Source organism: Aquarana catesbeiana, linkage group LG03 (assembly GCF_042186555.1).
Source record: "Aquarana catesbeiana isolate 2022-GZ linkage group LG03, ASM4218655v1, whole genome shotgun sequence".
Classification (NCBI taxonomy): domain Eukaryota; kingdom Metazoa; phylum Chordata; class Amphibia; order Anura; family Ranidae; genus Aquarana; species Aquarana catesbeiana.
Window position 1 is genome coordinate 85,189,900 of NC_133326.1, and position 15,786 is coordinate 85,205,685.

Below are 15,786 nucleotides of genomic sequence, written 5' to 3' on the forward strand. Positions count from 1 at the left end.
GACATGCTGGTAGGTTAATTGGATCCTGTCTAAATTGGCCCTAGTATGTATGAATGTGAGTTAGGGACCTTAGATTGTAAGCTCCTTGAGGGTATAGGGACTGATGTGAATGTATAATATATATATGTAAAGCGCTGCGTAAATTGACGGCGCTATATAAGTACCTGAAATAAATAAATAAATAAATATGGCAAAGGTATTTTAAATGTTTTTAAACAGCAAGAGCTCTGTTCTCTTATTTCTGCATATGGCCCAGAACTGTAATGCCATGTACACACAGTCGGAATTTCTGACAACAAATGTTTGATGTGAGCTCATTGTCGGGAATTCTGACCGTGTGTAGGCTCCATTGGACATTTGTTGTTGGAATTTCCGACAACAAAAATTTGAGGGCTGGATCTCAAATTTTCCAACAACAAAATTCGTTGTCGTAAATTCCGATCGTGTACAAAATTCCACGCATGCTCGGAATCAAGCAGAAGAGCCACACTGGCTATTGAACTTCATTTTTCTCGGCTCGTCCTATGTGTTGTACGTCACCGCGTTCTTGGTGATCGCAATTTCCGACAACATTTGTGCGACTGTGTGTATGCAAGACAAGTTTGAGCCAACATCCGTCAGAAATAAATCCAGGATTTTGTTGTCGGAATGTCCGATCGCCTGTACGCGGCATGTACAGGTTGTTGTAGCTTTTGCTCATAACATCACTTGTGTTCTGGAAAATGAATTTTATCATAAAAGCCACTTTATCTCAGTTATCGTACATGATAAACAACAAACTGAATCAGTCCATTTATACTTTCCTTTTTCACCAACAGAAAATACTGTAATCAACATACATAAACAAAAGCAGACTAGAAAAAGCTTAACAATTAATCTGTTTATTTACTGCTTAAAGGATTATTACTATGTGTTAGCATTTCAGATTAGAAATTATTAAACAAATATGCCAACATTTGAAATTATACTTTTGCTTCTCTACGTCAATGCCATTGTACAAAATATCTCATTGTGTTGTAAAACAATTATCTTTATATAAATTATTTACAAAGTAACACTTTTAAGGAATAAATTTGCAGCCATATACATCAACATATTCAATGGGGTATTACAAAAATCGCTCAAGAAAAATTCTGTTTTCTGTGCCTTTTATTAGGACATAAGGTGCTTCACCCCCTTGTTGAGCATATGCTCCACTTTGTATTGCTGTAAATATGTTGCAGGCTCCTAGAACAGCAGTGGTGCTAGAAGTAGGAATACAATATACAGTCACCAAACAATAAGCAGCTGGGTTCATGTCACTGGTCATTAGAGTCTAGATAGAGTCTAAAGTCCAGCCATACTGGTGGAAAGTTAGATAGCCAACATCTCCTTTCCAGGTTACTGCAGTAGTCCCTATGTTCTGATTTTATTTTTGAAAACCAACGTCCAGTGACCATCACTGCATTGTGTAAATGACAATTGCATATATATATATTTTTTTACTGCATAGTAACATATCAGCCCCAATTCAAGTTTGCATAAATACATCAGGACACAATATACAATCACAAGCAAAAGCTTGTATATAGGATATCAAAAAGTAAAGTGTCTTAAGCTCCTGAAGTGTTACTCTGGACCTGCCACCTAAGAGAGAAAGCCAGTTTGTGGTTTGTATATATTTAATCTGCAAGACATGCAAAGGAGATATCAGAATAGAGACATTTTGGATCTGCCACTGCTGAAAAGTTTAGAGGTCATCTGAAGTCTGACGGTTGCTGGCTTGGCGACTACCTAGTCTTACACACTGGGGTTGATTTACTAAAGCTGGAGAGGGAAAAATCTGGTGCAGCTCTGCATAGTAGCCAATCAGCTTCAAACTTCAGCTTGTTCGATTAAAGCGGACCTTCAGTCATTTTTTCATCTTTTCATCTATTAAATCTTCTGCCCTTGTTGTTTTAACTTTGAATAGTAAAACATTTTTTTTCTGCCAGTAAATACCTTATACAGCCACTTCCTGTTTCTTGTCTGGTAAAAAGTCTAGGCTTATGACATATCGCACAGCTCTCTCTCTTACTCTCATGAGAGTTTGCCAGGAAGGGAGGGGGGTGAGTCATAAGGGGGCCAATGAGAGCTGCAGAGCTGGAGGTGTGTCTCTGTGTAAACAGGCAGCAGCTTCAGCTGCCCACAGTTAAAATGGATACAGCCAGACATAGTGGAGGGAGATTTCTGTAGCATATTTGGCAAGAACAGAATCTCAGTATATATAAAATATGTAAAGTGGCTGGAGGGAAGCTTCAGAATGGCAAAGATGTTTTTATTACAAATTATGTGAGCTGACTGCAGTTCCTCTTTAAGGTTTGACAACAACATGGAAGCTGATTGGTTTCTATGCGAAGCAGCACCAGGATTTTGCACTCTCCAGTTTTAGTAAATCAACCCCACTGTCTCTTGAGTGGGCAGTGAGCGAGACCAGGTAGTCCACAAGCACTGTTCTGACAGTCCAGGCATAACGTCAGGAACAGCAAAGGCATTTGAAGCTAAATATTATAAATCCTTCATGGGCAAGGCTACAAAGTAAGGCTTGGTTCACACCTATGTAGTTTGCTTTTGGTCGTCTCTGCAGTGCATTTTGCTGTGCGGTTTGCATTTTTTGCACATGCAATTTTACATCGATTTTGCCGCAGTTTGTGTTTTTTACGCTTTTTTTTGGACAATTTGTTGTTGGGCAGATTAAAAAACACAAAACGCAAATCACGGCAAGAATACACTACATGCTTTTCTGCAGCTTCTCCTTTGAAGTCTATTAAACCAAAAAAAGCACAATTTTGCATTTAAAAAAGTCCCAAACCCTTTCCAAAAAATGCAGTGGCTGAAAAAAGCATAGATGTGAACGTGTCCCATAGAAAACTGCGTTAAATGAACTGTAGTGCAAAAAGCACCAAAAAAAAAAACCATAGGTGTGAAACGAGCATTACACAAATAAACAGTTATTTCGATTCCAACGTGCTGTCACAACTGGGTTAGTCTAAGGCACCTTCCACATGGGGCGGGCTCTGCTAGGAGTTTGCTTGCTCAGCAGGGGATCTGTCCACTGATCTCCGCTGACCAGGCGGATGGCTGGTCTGCGTCCGCTCTCACAAACACAGCTCGCTCTCCTCTATGGCCGTCTGACCATTTATACCCGACTGTCATCCAATCCTATCGACGGAAGGAAAACTGATCCCCATCTGTCTGTTTTTGGAGGATCAGATTTCATTGGATGTCGGCGAATGAAAACAGACACACAACATCCATTTACATCTGCTGTTCCATAGAGCAGAATCTCATTGGGTCCGCCTGAAAAACTGACAGGTGTACCTGATCAGTCCACTTGTGTGAAAAGGGCTGAGGACCAAATTTTTGGGTCTAGAGCCTTCTATAGTGTCACAAAAAAGAACAATTTGGAAGTTTATTCTACATTAGACATGGTGTGCTAAGATTATAATAAATTGTTGCAGCAAACACACAGGGCGGTTATTGTGTGAACATGTCAGAACTTTGTTATACAAACCTCTCTATTTGTACGGCCAGATTTAATCACATTAGTAAGTGTGATCACACATGAAGCTACTGTCCTCTTTCTCGAAAGTATTTGTTGAACTGACAAAATGGCTTTCTCTATAGTGGAGGCACAGTCCAAAAAAAAAAAAATCAGTGAAGATTTAAAGTTTATTTTTTAACAAAAAAAAATAAAAATGGAAATTGTATTTAGATTAACAAAGGAAAAACAAATTGTAAGGTTCCACAAAGCAAAATAATTTAAGTGTAGAAAAATAACACCAACACACCGAGTGAACATAGACTACTCACATTACAAAATGACTTTGGTTACTTGATATTATAACACATTATTTGGTAACTAGGCTAAAGACTGAGTATGTACATGTATATATAAATATATATACACATATACATACGAGAACTAGAATAACTGTAAACGTATAAAAAGTCTGTAAACAAATCTATACCGTAAAACTGTGCAAGGTTGCAAGATTTCATGTACACGCTAAGTAAGCTGTCTACATACTAACACATCTTGCTCCTCCTTAACTAGAACACAGATTTAATTTACATTTGTGTGAACACATTTTATACAACATAGGAAAAAATATAACCGTTTTCTAGCCTGAGCAAATGTCATTCTAGGTTCCAACAAACACAGGACACAATTCTTACAAAAACAGAAAAAGAGCAGAAAATAGGAATAATGTGTTGTGGGGCAGCACTGCTTATGAAATAAAAAAAATGTGATGATAGGAATACTTGGGGAGGGAGACTAAAATTAAAAGGGAAATATATGGGATGTTTGTAATAAATGGAAAAAATGACACATTATACACAAGAATGTTATAGAACTGCATTTAGAGTAATATAAAAATATCCTAAAAATATATATATTTTGTTTTTGTTTTTTTTAAACACAATCAAGGGAGCTTGTGAGATACCAGTTTTGTACAGCATTTGTTTACATGGATGCTTTACCCCCTGTGGTTCCAAAGTATGATGTAGTTATGTGTTAAGAGGGAGATTCAAACTCCAGATTTTTTTAGTTTGTCAATGCAAGGTAGAGCAACTTGCTGCAAAGACAGCATGAATGTACACACCCTTGGGGTTACGTGTAAACTGGCAATCTGCTGGAAAAGAGACTTCAGACATTAATGCAGTTAATTTGGTAAAAAAAAACAGAATAAAGCACACCGCACATTCATTGTATTTCATGGATACGTGCAAATACAGGACTTCTCCTAAACCATATTCACATAGGCATATTTGATACCAAAATAGGTAACAAATCATGGACTGGTCAGATGAGCTAGTGCATTCTTACTTGTGAAAGGCTTTTTAAAAAGTGTTAACTTTTTATTAACTTCAGGACCTCTGGACGTGTGCATATCTTTTGATCTGTTAGCCAAAATGGAAATCTCACACACTTTTTACAACAGTGTGAAATTCAGAAGAAAAGTGTGTGTGTCATTTTAACAACATCCCATAAGCAAGTCATACCTTTTTCAGCCAATTTTAAACACTTTCCTTCTGCTGAGAATCGGACATATGATTACAAGTAATCGATAAAAGGATAAGTAATCTGGCACTCCCAAGTTTGGGCGATCACCAGACACCAGTCAACTGTTTCAACAACAGTTCACTGAAAGTAACTGGATTTTTTCTGCTAGGTTAGATCGGGGAAATTTTAATCCCATTTCCATGCGGGTGATTAAGGCCACCATTATGAAGTATTATGAAGCAAATACCATTGGACTTACTAGTAGACAATTCTTTAGCAAACATAATGTCATGTTAAGGTTTAAGTACATCTACTGTAGTAAGTGTATTTATTTATCTCTTATGCATTCAATATTACAATAGCTGTTTAAATAATGTACATATTTCAATTTAATGTGCATTTTGGGCAGTTATAACATTTTAAGTGCTAAAGATGTTTTCGGTTTTGTTGATAAGAAAAATGATTTGCTAAATAAATATTTGGCTGGTTTGTTTGGGGTACATTCCTTTTTAAATTAGTTGTGAGGTAATCTGCAAAATTTACAACTTTACTTTGTCTTTAATAAACATGATTGCAAAGAGATGTTTACATATTATTTCTAATGATCACAAGCCATATGTATACAAAAAAAAGCAAATTCAAAAGATATCCGTCAACAATGAAAAAAGTTGGCCAAACTAATGCAGCAATTGCATATACTAATGTGGTCCTGAAGTGGCTAAAATATCTCTGGCCAAATAGTTTGGAGAAAAAGGTTCTCTCTATGGCTGTATCTCACGCAGAAGGGGACAGACACAAAGTCATTAACCAATTACATGCTTTAAACACTTTTCACAGCTTTTTTCTTCAGTAGTTTTGTGAAGGTGTAGGTTGTCTACCCTAAGAGGTAACAGTTAAATTAAACCAATGTCACTATAAGATGAAACACAGGAGGGGTACAGTGTGGATCCTGCTGTGTTTAATTACAGCAGTACATTTTTCTGGTTGTATTCTTCAATAAACTGAATTTCCAAACAGAACTGCAAAATAACACTACAGAGGTTCCCCAGGAAAAAAAAACAATATTCTCAGCTGTAAACACAGAACTTTTTAACAGTTCTCCGTGCAGGTGCAGTCATCCTCAATCCACCCCATCGAAACCTTGAGTATTTTCAATCGCTATGTGTAACTTATCCCACAAGTCCTCAAAAGTCTCATAAGGAGGTAAATCCAATCGGTTAAAGCTAAGAAAACAAAACAGAAATAATCAGGAAAATGTCTACTGCTCAAATATTTAAAGACAGCAAAGAAACAGAAAACTTACCATGTGTGTGCTCTGGGAAGCTTTTCTGGGGTGCCCCATTTTTCAACTGTAAACAACTGTGGTCCATTTGAGCCTAAAATCAAACATGTAATAGGATGTATTAGTGACAGACATATTTTCACTGACTACTTGTCAAACCTTACATGAAGAGAAATAACCAGTGTATATAGCAGTTGTATGCAACACCTGGTTCACAACAATAAGTACTAGACAGTAGTTACCAAATTGCCAAACTATTTGCTTTGAGAGTATAAAATATTATAAAAGTTAAAGTGATTGTAAACCTCAGTCATGAAATCTGAGCAAAGCACATAGATCTGTAGTGTTTACTTATCTCTCTGCTCTTAGTGTTGTTTCTTTCTGGAGCTTCGTTCCTCTGTTATCAGCATGAGTCACTTCTGAGAAGTTTTCCCAACACATGAGATAAAATTTGTGTCAGGGAGGTAGCTCAGCAAGCATCTTGTCTATTCACAACACCGTTCTTCTGCTGTGTGTGGGGGGGTGTGTGTTTCTTTTCTCCAATCGGCTCTTACACACTTTAACTGAAGCTCTCTGTCCCCTCCTCTGTGACACTAACAGATGCAGAAGGCTTTTAATGCAATTCTTCCCTTTTCGTGGGGTGTAGGGAAGAGAGGGCTGAAGATAAATATGTAAAACCTATGTAGAAAGATTTCTTTTATCTCTGTGTATCATCTGAGGTCAGTCACTTCACTTGGTAAATGTGAGGGTTTACAAGCACTTTAAATTGAGTTTATAATTTCCATTGTGGAAGCAACTGTGGTACAAAGAGTTTGACGCCAACATGGCATCTTTATTCCCTAGCACACAGATAGCTATTCTGAAATATTATTTGGACTAAAAGATGTCCGTCTTCCTTGTGTATGGATTACAATTAAACTTTAGAGAGGAACTGAATTCTGAAAGCTGTTCAGTAAAATAGTACATTTTTTTTACAATAAATGAGTATTTAGAAAAGATAATAAGGTAAAACCAACGGCATTTTACCAACTATGTTTGAGTTAAAAAGAAAGCAGAAGCAATCATACAAGAAATCAAGTTGAATACAAAGAACGACAATAAGGGTGCCATACTTGGTAGGCCAGGGTAAAGGGGATAGGAAGGAACAAGGGATCAAGACGTACATATATATTATATAACATTTGGCAACATAAGGTAGTAGAAATCATTTTGTGTTACAAGGATGCCCATTGGATCCAAGGGTTCTATGCTCACTGGAATTTCAAATGGGATTCAGTGTGCATGGGGAGAGCCTTTTCGTATTCATATATACGTTTTACAATAGGTGTAATTTAACCACATGCCAACCAGCTGCCGCAGTTGTACTGCGGCAGAATGGCACGGCTGGGCGAAACGACATTATGTAACGTCACTTCGCCCTGTGGCCACTAGGGGCCCCCCGAGCCGATGCGAGTGCCCGGCGGTCTCGATCACCACCGGGCTCCCGCGATTGCTCGGGGCACACGGAGAACCGGGATCTGTGTGTGTAAACACACAGTTTCCGGTTCTCTGAGGGGAGTACTGACAAAGTATGAACAGAGGATCCGTTAGTTTGGCTGCACAGTCCACATCCCCCTTCAGTTAGAACACTCCCTAGGACACACAGTAACCTCTTCACTGCCCCCTAGTGTTAACCCCTTCACTGCCAGTGACATTTTTACAGTAATCAATGCATTTTTAATTGCACTGCTGTATAAAAGCCAATGGTCCCAAAAATGTGTCAAAATTGTCCGACGTGTCTGCCATAATGTCGCAGTCACAATAAAAATCGCTGATCGCCGCCATTACTAGTAAAAAAAAATTAATAAAAATGCCATAAAACTATCCACTATTTTGTAGACGCTATAACTTTTGCGCAAACAAATCAATATACGCTTATTGCGATTTTTTTTTTTTTACCAAAAATATGTAGAAGAATACTTATCGGCCTAAACTGAGGAAAAAAAACTTTTTTTTATATATATTTTTTGGGGATATTTATTTTAGCAAAAAGTAAAAAATAATGCGTTTTTTTCAAAATTGTCGCTCTTTTTTTGTTTATAGCGCAAAGAATAAAAACCGAAGAGGTGATCAAATACCACCAAAAGAAAACTATTTGTGGGGAAAAAAGGACGTTGATTTTGTTTGGAAGCCACGTCGTACGACTGTGCAATTGTCAGTTAAAGTGATGCAGTGCCGAATTGCAAAAAGTGCTCTGGTCTTTGGCCAGCCAAATGGTCCAGGGCTGAAGCGGTTAAAGGGCATTGGGTGCTAAATTATTTCTCCATAATCTGGAAGTGACTTAGCAGCCAAGAGTATAAGGACTACAACAGTGCGAAATTCCTTGGGGAAGTGCTCTATACCCAAATACAATAAGGCTAAAGCTGGGTCAGTCCTAGTGAACACATCAATAATTTGAGAAATTAGCTGATATGGTTTTATGCCAGAAACTGGTCAAGCCTTTGCAGGCCCAGATGATGTGGATGATGGTGCCAGTATGTCCAAAACCTCTCCATCAGTAAGAGGAGTTATTTGGGTAAAATCTACCAAGGGATGGGAGGTGAGGTACCAAGGGAACATGATCTTTTTACATAGTTCCCAGTGAGCTCCACAATGGGTGACACTATGCGAATATCATATCGCTAAGATCCATTGATTATAAGTGAATGGGTGGTGAAGGTCAGATTCCCATTGGACCATGGGAGGAGTTTTCCAAAAAGTCTAAAAATGTGCATTTGATAAAGATGTGTGCTAATGTGTGCAACTACCACTATTTTATGCGCTACTGTGCTTCTCCTCCTCCTTTCTGACAAGAGTAGTGAGTGATGCTGCTGTCAAATTTCCTGTCAGTCTATAGTGGCAGAGCCAAATATAAGATCATGGGCCCCCTGGGCATTTCCTAGGGGTGCCCATGCATTAAGACAGCCCTGTGGTCAGAGGAACACATAAGACACATATAGTCTAAGGCCACTTCAACCCATTATATCTTTTCTAGAATTGACCTGTTCACAAGTTCAGAAGATCTAGCTGAACCCTTTTGTATTTGATACAAATGCCTTTCTATGATCCTATTTTCACAGGGCACAATAGGAATGTATTTGTATCTACTCTTGAAATGTACTGATAAATGTATTAGTCGCTTAAATGAATGTATTGCAACCAAGGAAGAGCCACTTAAACCAACCGGTAGCAAAAAATATTTTTCTTCCAGACATAGTTTACTTAAACGAGTAACACAAGAACAGAACCTGTATGTAAAATTCATATTAAAACAAGATTAATTTTTATGTATTTGTGAATACACAAAGGATCAACCCATTTGATCTCTAAATTTAAAATACCTACCATAAAGCTCAGCAAATCCATTCATAGGTACCCTGGAGGTACCAGTGACAAACTGAAGCAATCGAATTCTCTTCTCAGCATCCATCATTAGCACTGCCTGCAAACAACCACCCCATAAATAATTAGACAGCTGTAACCATGAAAGCAAGACAACATCACAGGTAAACCAACAATCTGCAGTTCAGGATGGAATAAACTTATCTAAACTTAAGAAAATCGAAGTCTTCTTTTACAAGCATTATGAAAAACCACAAGGATAGAATTACTGGCTCATAGTATGCTGTAACCTGTTCTCCACCCCTGTCAGATCTTTAGGTACAAAAATCTTTATTCTAGGCTCGCATAATTAAAATTCTAGGAGATCAAACGGAGGAGCCCAATGGAATACTCAACAACAATGTGACACAGTAGGGAATTCCAAATAGACTCTTGCCAAGTGCTTGTTTTTCTTACAATGATATCTCATTCCCCTTGATTCTGTTTGGAAATCTCACTCAATCCTTCTCTAAAAAAGAACAGCCCTTTTTCAAGATGAGTGAGTCTCTATTATTCATATCACGTTATGGAAGATCTGTTTTAGCTCTGTTTATTTCTCGGAAAAGAGTCCCAGCAGGTCATACTTTGTGTCCTCTATTGAACATGATAGTAGGGCATTTTTATGCTGATCTTTTTATGATAATACAAATATTTTGGTTTCTATGCCAGACATCTGCATAGCATCAGGCGCTTAGATGATAGCTATGTATTTGGTCAAAAATGATTACGATGTTTAATAGCAGACTTTTAGCATTATCCTGCAAGGATCAAAGAGTGCTGCATGAACACTCTGTACCCAGGGAAGGTGTAGTACAATATATCAGTCATGGCCATTCAAACAAAGCATTTATTCCTCAATCCTTCCTGGTCATTTTAAGTGTCAACATTTAAATGTTAGTACACCCTTAAAAAAGAGGCATTTTCACTTACCTGTAAATGCCATACATTGCAGTACAGTACAGAACACAAGCAGAGTATTCTAATAGGGCGTACACACGGTCGGACTTTGTTCGGACATTCCGACAACAAAATCCTAGGATTTTTTCCGACGGATGTTGGCTCAAACTTGTCTTGCATACACATGGTCACACAAAGTTGTCGGAAAATCCGATCGTTCTGAACGCGGTGACGTAAAACACGTACGTCGGGACTATAAACGGGGCAGTGGCCAATAGCTTTCATCTCTTTATTTATTCTGAGCATGCGTGGCACTTTGTGCGTCGGATTTGTGTACACACGATCGGAATTTCCGACAACGGATTTTGTTGTCGGAAAATTTTATCTCCTGCTCTCCAACTTTGTGTGTCGGAAAATCCGATGGAAAATATCCGATAGAGCCCACACACGGTCGGAATTTCCGACAACACGCTCCGATCGGACATTTTCCATCGGAAAATCCGACCGTGTGTACGGGACAAAACACCAAGGATTATGGGCATGTACCTTCAAGGGAACGGACATTGGCAAAGCTTTGAAAGATCTTCCCATAACTCTACCCCACTCTTAGTTCTCAGTTTTGCAGCAAGCAATGGCGAGTAAACCAAGGAATAGAGCGAGTAAACCAAGGAATAGAAGGGAGAGTTGCCTGTGTACTGGACTCCACGATATGGATTTTACAGGTACAGTGCTCTTGTCTTAATTGTCCAGTACAGGACACAGGCAGAAAATTCATCCACAATGGGCCAACAGGCCCAACAAGTCAGAAGACTCAACCTCAGAGAGCCTCAGCAGAAGATTAGATGACCACCTGGTAGAATTTTGAAAAAGTATGAACAGAAGACCAGGTGGCGGCCTTAAACAACTGGGCTACACAGAGGCTTGGTGCCGAAATGCTCAGGAAACTTCCACCAAATAGGTGTGTAAAAGTGCAGGAGGAGATTTCTCTTTGAGAATTAAGCACTTGAAATCTTATTTTGTAGCCATCCTCCAATGGTGGACTTTGAAGCAGGGAGGTCAAGAGAGAACAGGTCAAACATGTAGATGAGCATCTTGGATGTCCACAGATGCCATGTATTCACCTGGTCTCAGAAAGGTAAAAGAGATTTTAAATCCAGGATAGGACAATAGCCCAAATGGGCTTTGGTACCGCAAACATGCTTAAGTAGAATCCTTTGAACCTGTCTTGAGGTGGTATTGGCAAAAAGGATCCCTGGAACAACAGGTGGTTCAGGGCATTCTGCAAATCTATCTGTCCTTGAGCAGTTTTTCTTGATTTGAAAGAAAGTGGTGATGTGGCAGAGTTTTGAACTGTATTTTGTGCCCTTTTAGGCTGGGTTCACATATGTGCGAATTGGATGCGGGTTTCACACCGCATCCAATACGCATGACAGGCGAGTGTGCCCGGCTCGCAATAGAGCCGGTTCACAGAGGTATGGGGCGGCCACGGTCCGCATTCTAAAAGGGTCCTGTGTGCCTTTGGGTCAGATTCAGGTAAAAATTCAGACCTGATTCGCGCTGGAACTAGTGAACAGGGACGCACCCCATGCTGTGAACCACGGCCGCACATATGTCAACCTGGCTCTAAACCAGTGATTGAACCAACAGGTTTGGGACATCTGTAACCTAGGGAGAGGAAAACTGCAACAGATGTCCCCCCACTCAAATGAGTGAGGGTGCCCCATCTTTGTGAAGAGGGCTATGGTTGCTTCAGTTGTCCAAGGCTTTAGCCATAACATTCTGTACATTTTTCTTGTGACATGTTCTATGGCATCTACACAGAAAAGCAGAGCATAAAGCAATTTCTTTAATTGCTGTGTAACAGCTAGATGCTAAAATACAGGGTCATGTTGGTTGTTCATTGTCCTAGTCCAGTTAGCTGCAGTTTGATATACTGAAATTGCAGTAGGAACTGGCTGCAGGGCTGGGCCTGCAAGGTAAGAAAGAGCTATTAGGAGTGTCTCAAAATTTTCATCTGCTGAATCTTTGAAGGAATGAACATCTTCAGTAGGAAAAGCACATTTTTTCTATTCATGAACAGTGAATACTTTGCAAGGTTTTGCAGGTGTCTTTGTACCCAGAGGGATACAACAAGACAGAGGGGAGTCAGGTTGCACAATACCAAGATTATTACCTTATATTGGCTCTAGGTGGAAAGTATGCAGCCAGTGGTGTGATTTAACACCTAGTCATCCACCTGAAAACTGAGCTCCAAGTTGTTGAATTTTAGCACTTCATTTTAGAATTTAAGTTTGAAAAGTTTATACTGCAAAGTGAATGCAATGCAAACATAACCCCCGTAATTTACAGTAATGGCCAGAGATACAGGGTGACTGTCTTACCTGTTCACAATGCTGAACTGTAAATAAAGTCCAGGCTTTGCCTGTCATAGTAGGCATAGCCCCTGGGACTGGGTTCCATAGAGATGGACCATGGCCCTGGACCTGTATAGCACCCTTCGGCTATCAGAATACACTGCATCAAAAGCCAAGGTGAGTGTCCATGCAGGATCCAGTGCCTGGATCATTACAGGCTGTCCCCACAGCAAGGAGACTGGGTACAACTCCCAAAGTGGATACAATTCTATGCTGGAATTAGAAGACAGTAAGGGCTTGACTGAAGAATCAAAAGATATAAGAAAAAATTATAAACTATTTAAGCCAACAGCGATTTTCTCTGTGAAGGAGAAAAGGTCCATCACCCTCAGACACTAGCATAAAAATTAAGAATCATGGAATGGGGTAGGGTTACAGGAGAGGTGCCAAGGGGGCAGGCCCTCTAAAGCTTTGCCATTGCCCAATCACCTGAAAGTATACATCTTTAGCCCATGGTGTATGAATACTCTCCCTGTAACCTGTACTGTACAAATAAGATATATTTCAGTTTTAGTAAATGCTAGAAACCTAAACCACCATATGGTTTCTTTAATCTTGAATACTTTGGTGGTAAGGTTTTTGAGCTTGGATTTAGAAGACAATGCCACAGAAGCAGTGGGATTCACCAATTATCCCTGCTAGACTTGATGAATGATTTTACTTGATATATTGGTTCTATGGAATCATGTTTGTCCACTTGAAGACCAGGCCTTTTTCTGGCACCTTTTGTATACGAGTTTTAATCGATATTTTTTGCAATAAAATTACTTCTAACCCCCAAACATCATATATTTTTTAAGCAGAGACCCTAGGGAATAAAATGGTGATCATTGCAATTTTTTATGTCACATGGTATTTGCACAGTGGTTTTTTAAACGCAATTTCTTTGAAAAAAATACACGTTAACGAATAATAATAATAAAAAAAAAAAAAAGCGCAATAACCAATTAAATTTGACAGATGACGTTAGGCTGAGTAAATTAATACCTAACATGTCATGCTTTAAAATTGCACACACTTGTGGAATGGCGACAAACCACGTTACTTAAAAATCTCCATAGGCGACACTTTCAATTTTTTTTACAGGTTACCAGTTTAGAGTTACAGAGGAGGTCTAGCGCTAGAATTATTGCGGTGATACCTCACATGTGTGGTGCGAAAACCGTTTACATATGCATGTGTGACTTTTGTATGCGTGCGCTCCTGCGCGCAAACATAGAGGGATGGAGGTGCTTTACATTTTTTTTTTCATGTTTATCTTATTTTTACACTGTCCCTTTAATTTTTTATCATCACTTTTATTCCTATTACAAGTAATGTAAACATCCCTTGTAATAGAAATAAGAATGACAGGTCCTCTTTATGGAGAGATCTGGTGTCAAGTTTGATATTTTGCTTTTAAAAAAAAAATTCACTCTGACCAGCCGGCTGCACCGTTGGATTGTTGCTCAGGCGCGCCGGTGAAACCGGTAAGCCCGAGAAACACCGGCGAGTGGCGGGGGACGTCCCCTCCCGCCTCTTCTGAAAACAATCCAATGGCTAATGAGCCGCTTAGATCACTTTCATGAGAAAGCCAGCCACCGGCTTTATCCATAACCCTCAGTAAACCACTTGCAAACCTCAACATACAGTATCTCATAAAAGTGAGTACACCCCTCACATTTTTGTAAATATTTTATTAAATCTTTTCATGTGACAACACTTAAGGAATTACACTTTGCTGGAATGTAAAGTAGTGAGTGTACAGCTTGTATAACAGTGTAAATTTGCTGTCCCCTCAAAATAACTCAACACACAGCCATTAATGTCTAAACTGCTGGCAACAAAAGTGAGTACACCCCTAAGGGAAAATGTCCAAATTGGGCCCAATTAGCCATTTTCCCTCCCCGGTGTCATATGATTCGTTAGTGTTACAAGGTCTTAGGTGTGAATGGGGAGCAGGTGTGTTAAATTTGGTGTCATCGCAATCATTCTCTCATACTGGTCACTGGTTCAACATGGCACCTCATGGCAAAGAACTCTGAGGATCTGAAAAAAAGAATTGTTGCGCTTCATAAAGATGGCCTAGGCTATAAGAAGATTGCCAAGAGCCTAAAACTGAGCTGCAGCATGGTGGCCAAGACCATACAGCGGTTTAACAGGGCAGGTTCCACTCAGAACAGGCCTCGCCATGGTTGACCATACAAGTTGAGTGCACATGCTCAACATCATATCCAGAGTTTGTCTTTGGGAAAATAGGATTTTTTCATCATACTTACCTGTAAGATCCTTTTCTTTGAGTATATCATGGGATAGAGAGTCAGGCTAATATTCTTTACCTGCTGGGTTATACTCTATCTCCAGGTGAATGGACACTGGTAGACCAAAGGTCTTCAGAAAGGAAGTGATCCCGAATATATCCCCTCCCACACAGGAAGCACCTCAGTTTTTTAGCAAGCACTGAATCCTCAAAAAAGATGGGAGGAATCTCTGTGTCCCGTGATGTACTCAAAGAAAAGGATTTTATAGATAAGTATGACAAAAAAAATCCTATTTTCTTTTTTATATATCATGGGACACAGTCAGGCTAATATTCATTACCCTTCTCCTGTTTGAAGTATTATGTTTACTAGTGCTCTGTATTTTTATATATATATCCTCAAAGATGCAGTTTTTTTTAGATATATAATTTTATACATTCTTTTATCTTTTAATATTGGCCATTTTTACTCTCCCTATATTAATAACGGTTTATCAATTACGGTTTATAATACATATAAGTCTGTTTA

General features: G+C 39.1%; 1 protein-coding gene across 4 annotated transcripts in view; it reads right to left on the reverse strand.

Annotated features, from left to right (window-relative positions):
* Window positions 1-865: 865 nt before the first annotated feature.
* The window catches only part of NEDD4 (NEDD4 E3 ubiquitin protein ligase), a 319,479-nt gene continuing 304,558 nt past the window's right edge, over window positions 866-15,786 (reverse strand). For all 4 annotated transcript variants that reach the window (XM_073618773.1, XM_073618772.1, XM_073618769.1 and 1 more), the window contains 3 exons: window positions 9,672-9,768; window positions 6,330-6,402; window positions 866-6,249 (listed from right to left, as the gene is read on the reverse strand). In XM_073618773.1, coding sequence (XP_073474874.1) covers window positions 6,147-6,249; window positions 6,330-6,402; window positions 9,672-9,768 — 273 coding nt within the window. In that variant the 3' untranslated portion in view covers window positions 866-6,146. The remainder of the gene's footprint in view (window positions 6,250-6,329; window positions 6,403-9,671; window positions 9,769-15,786) is intronic.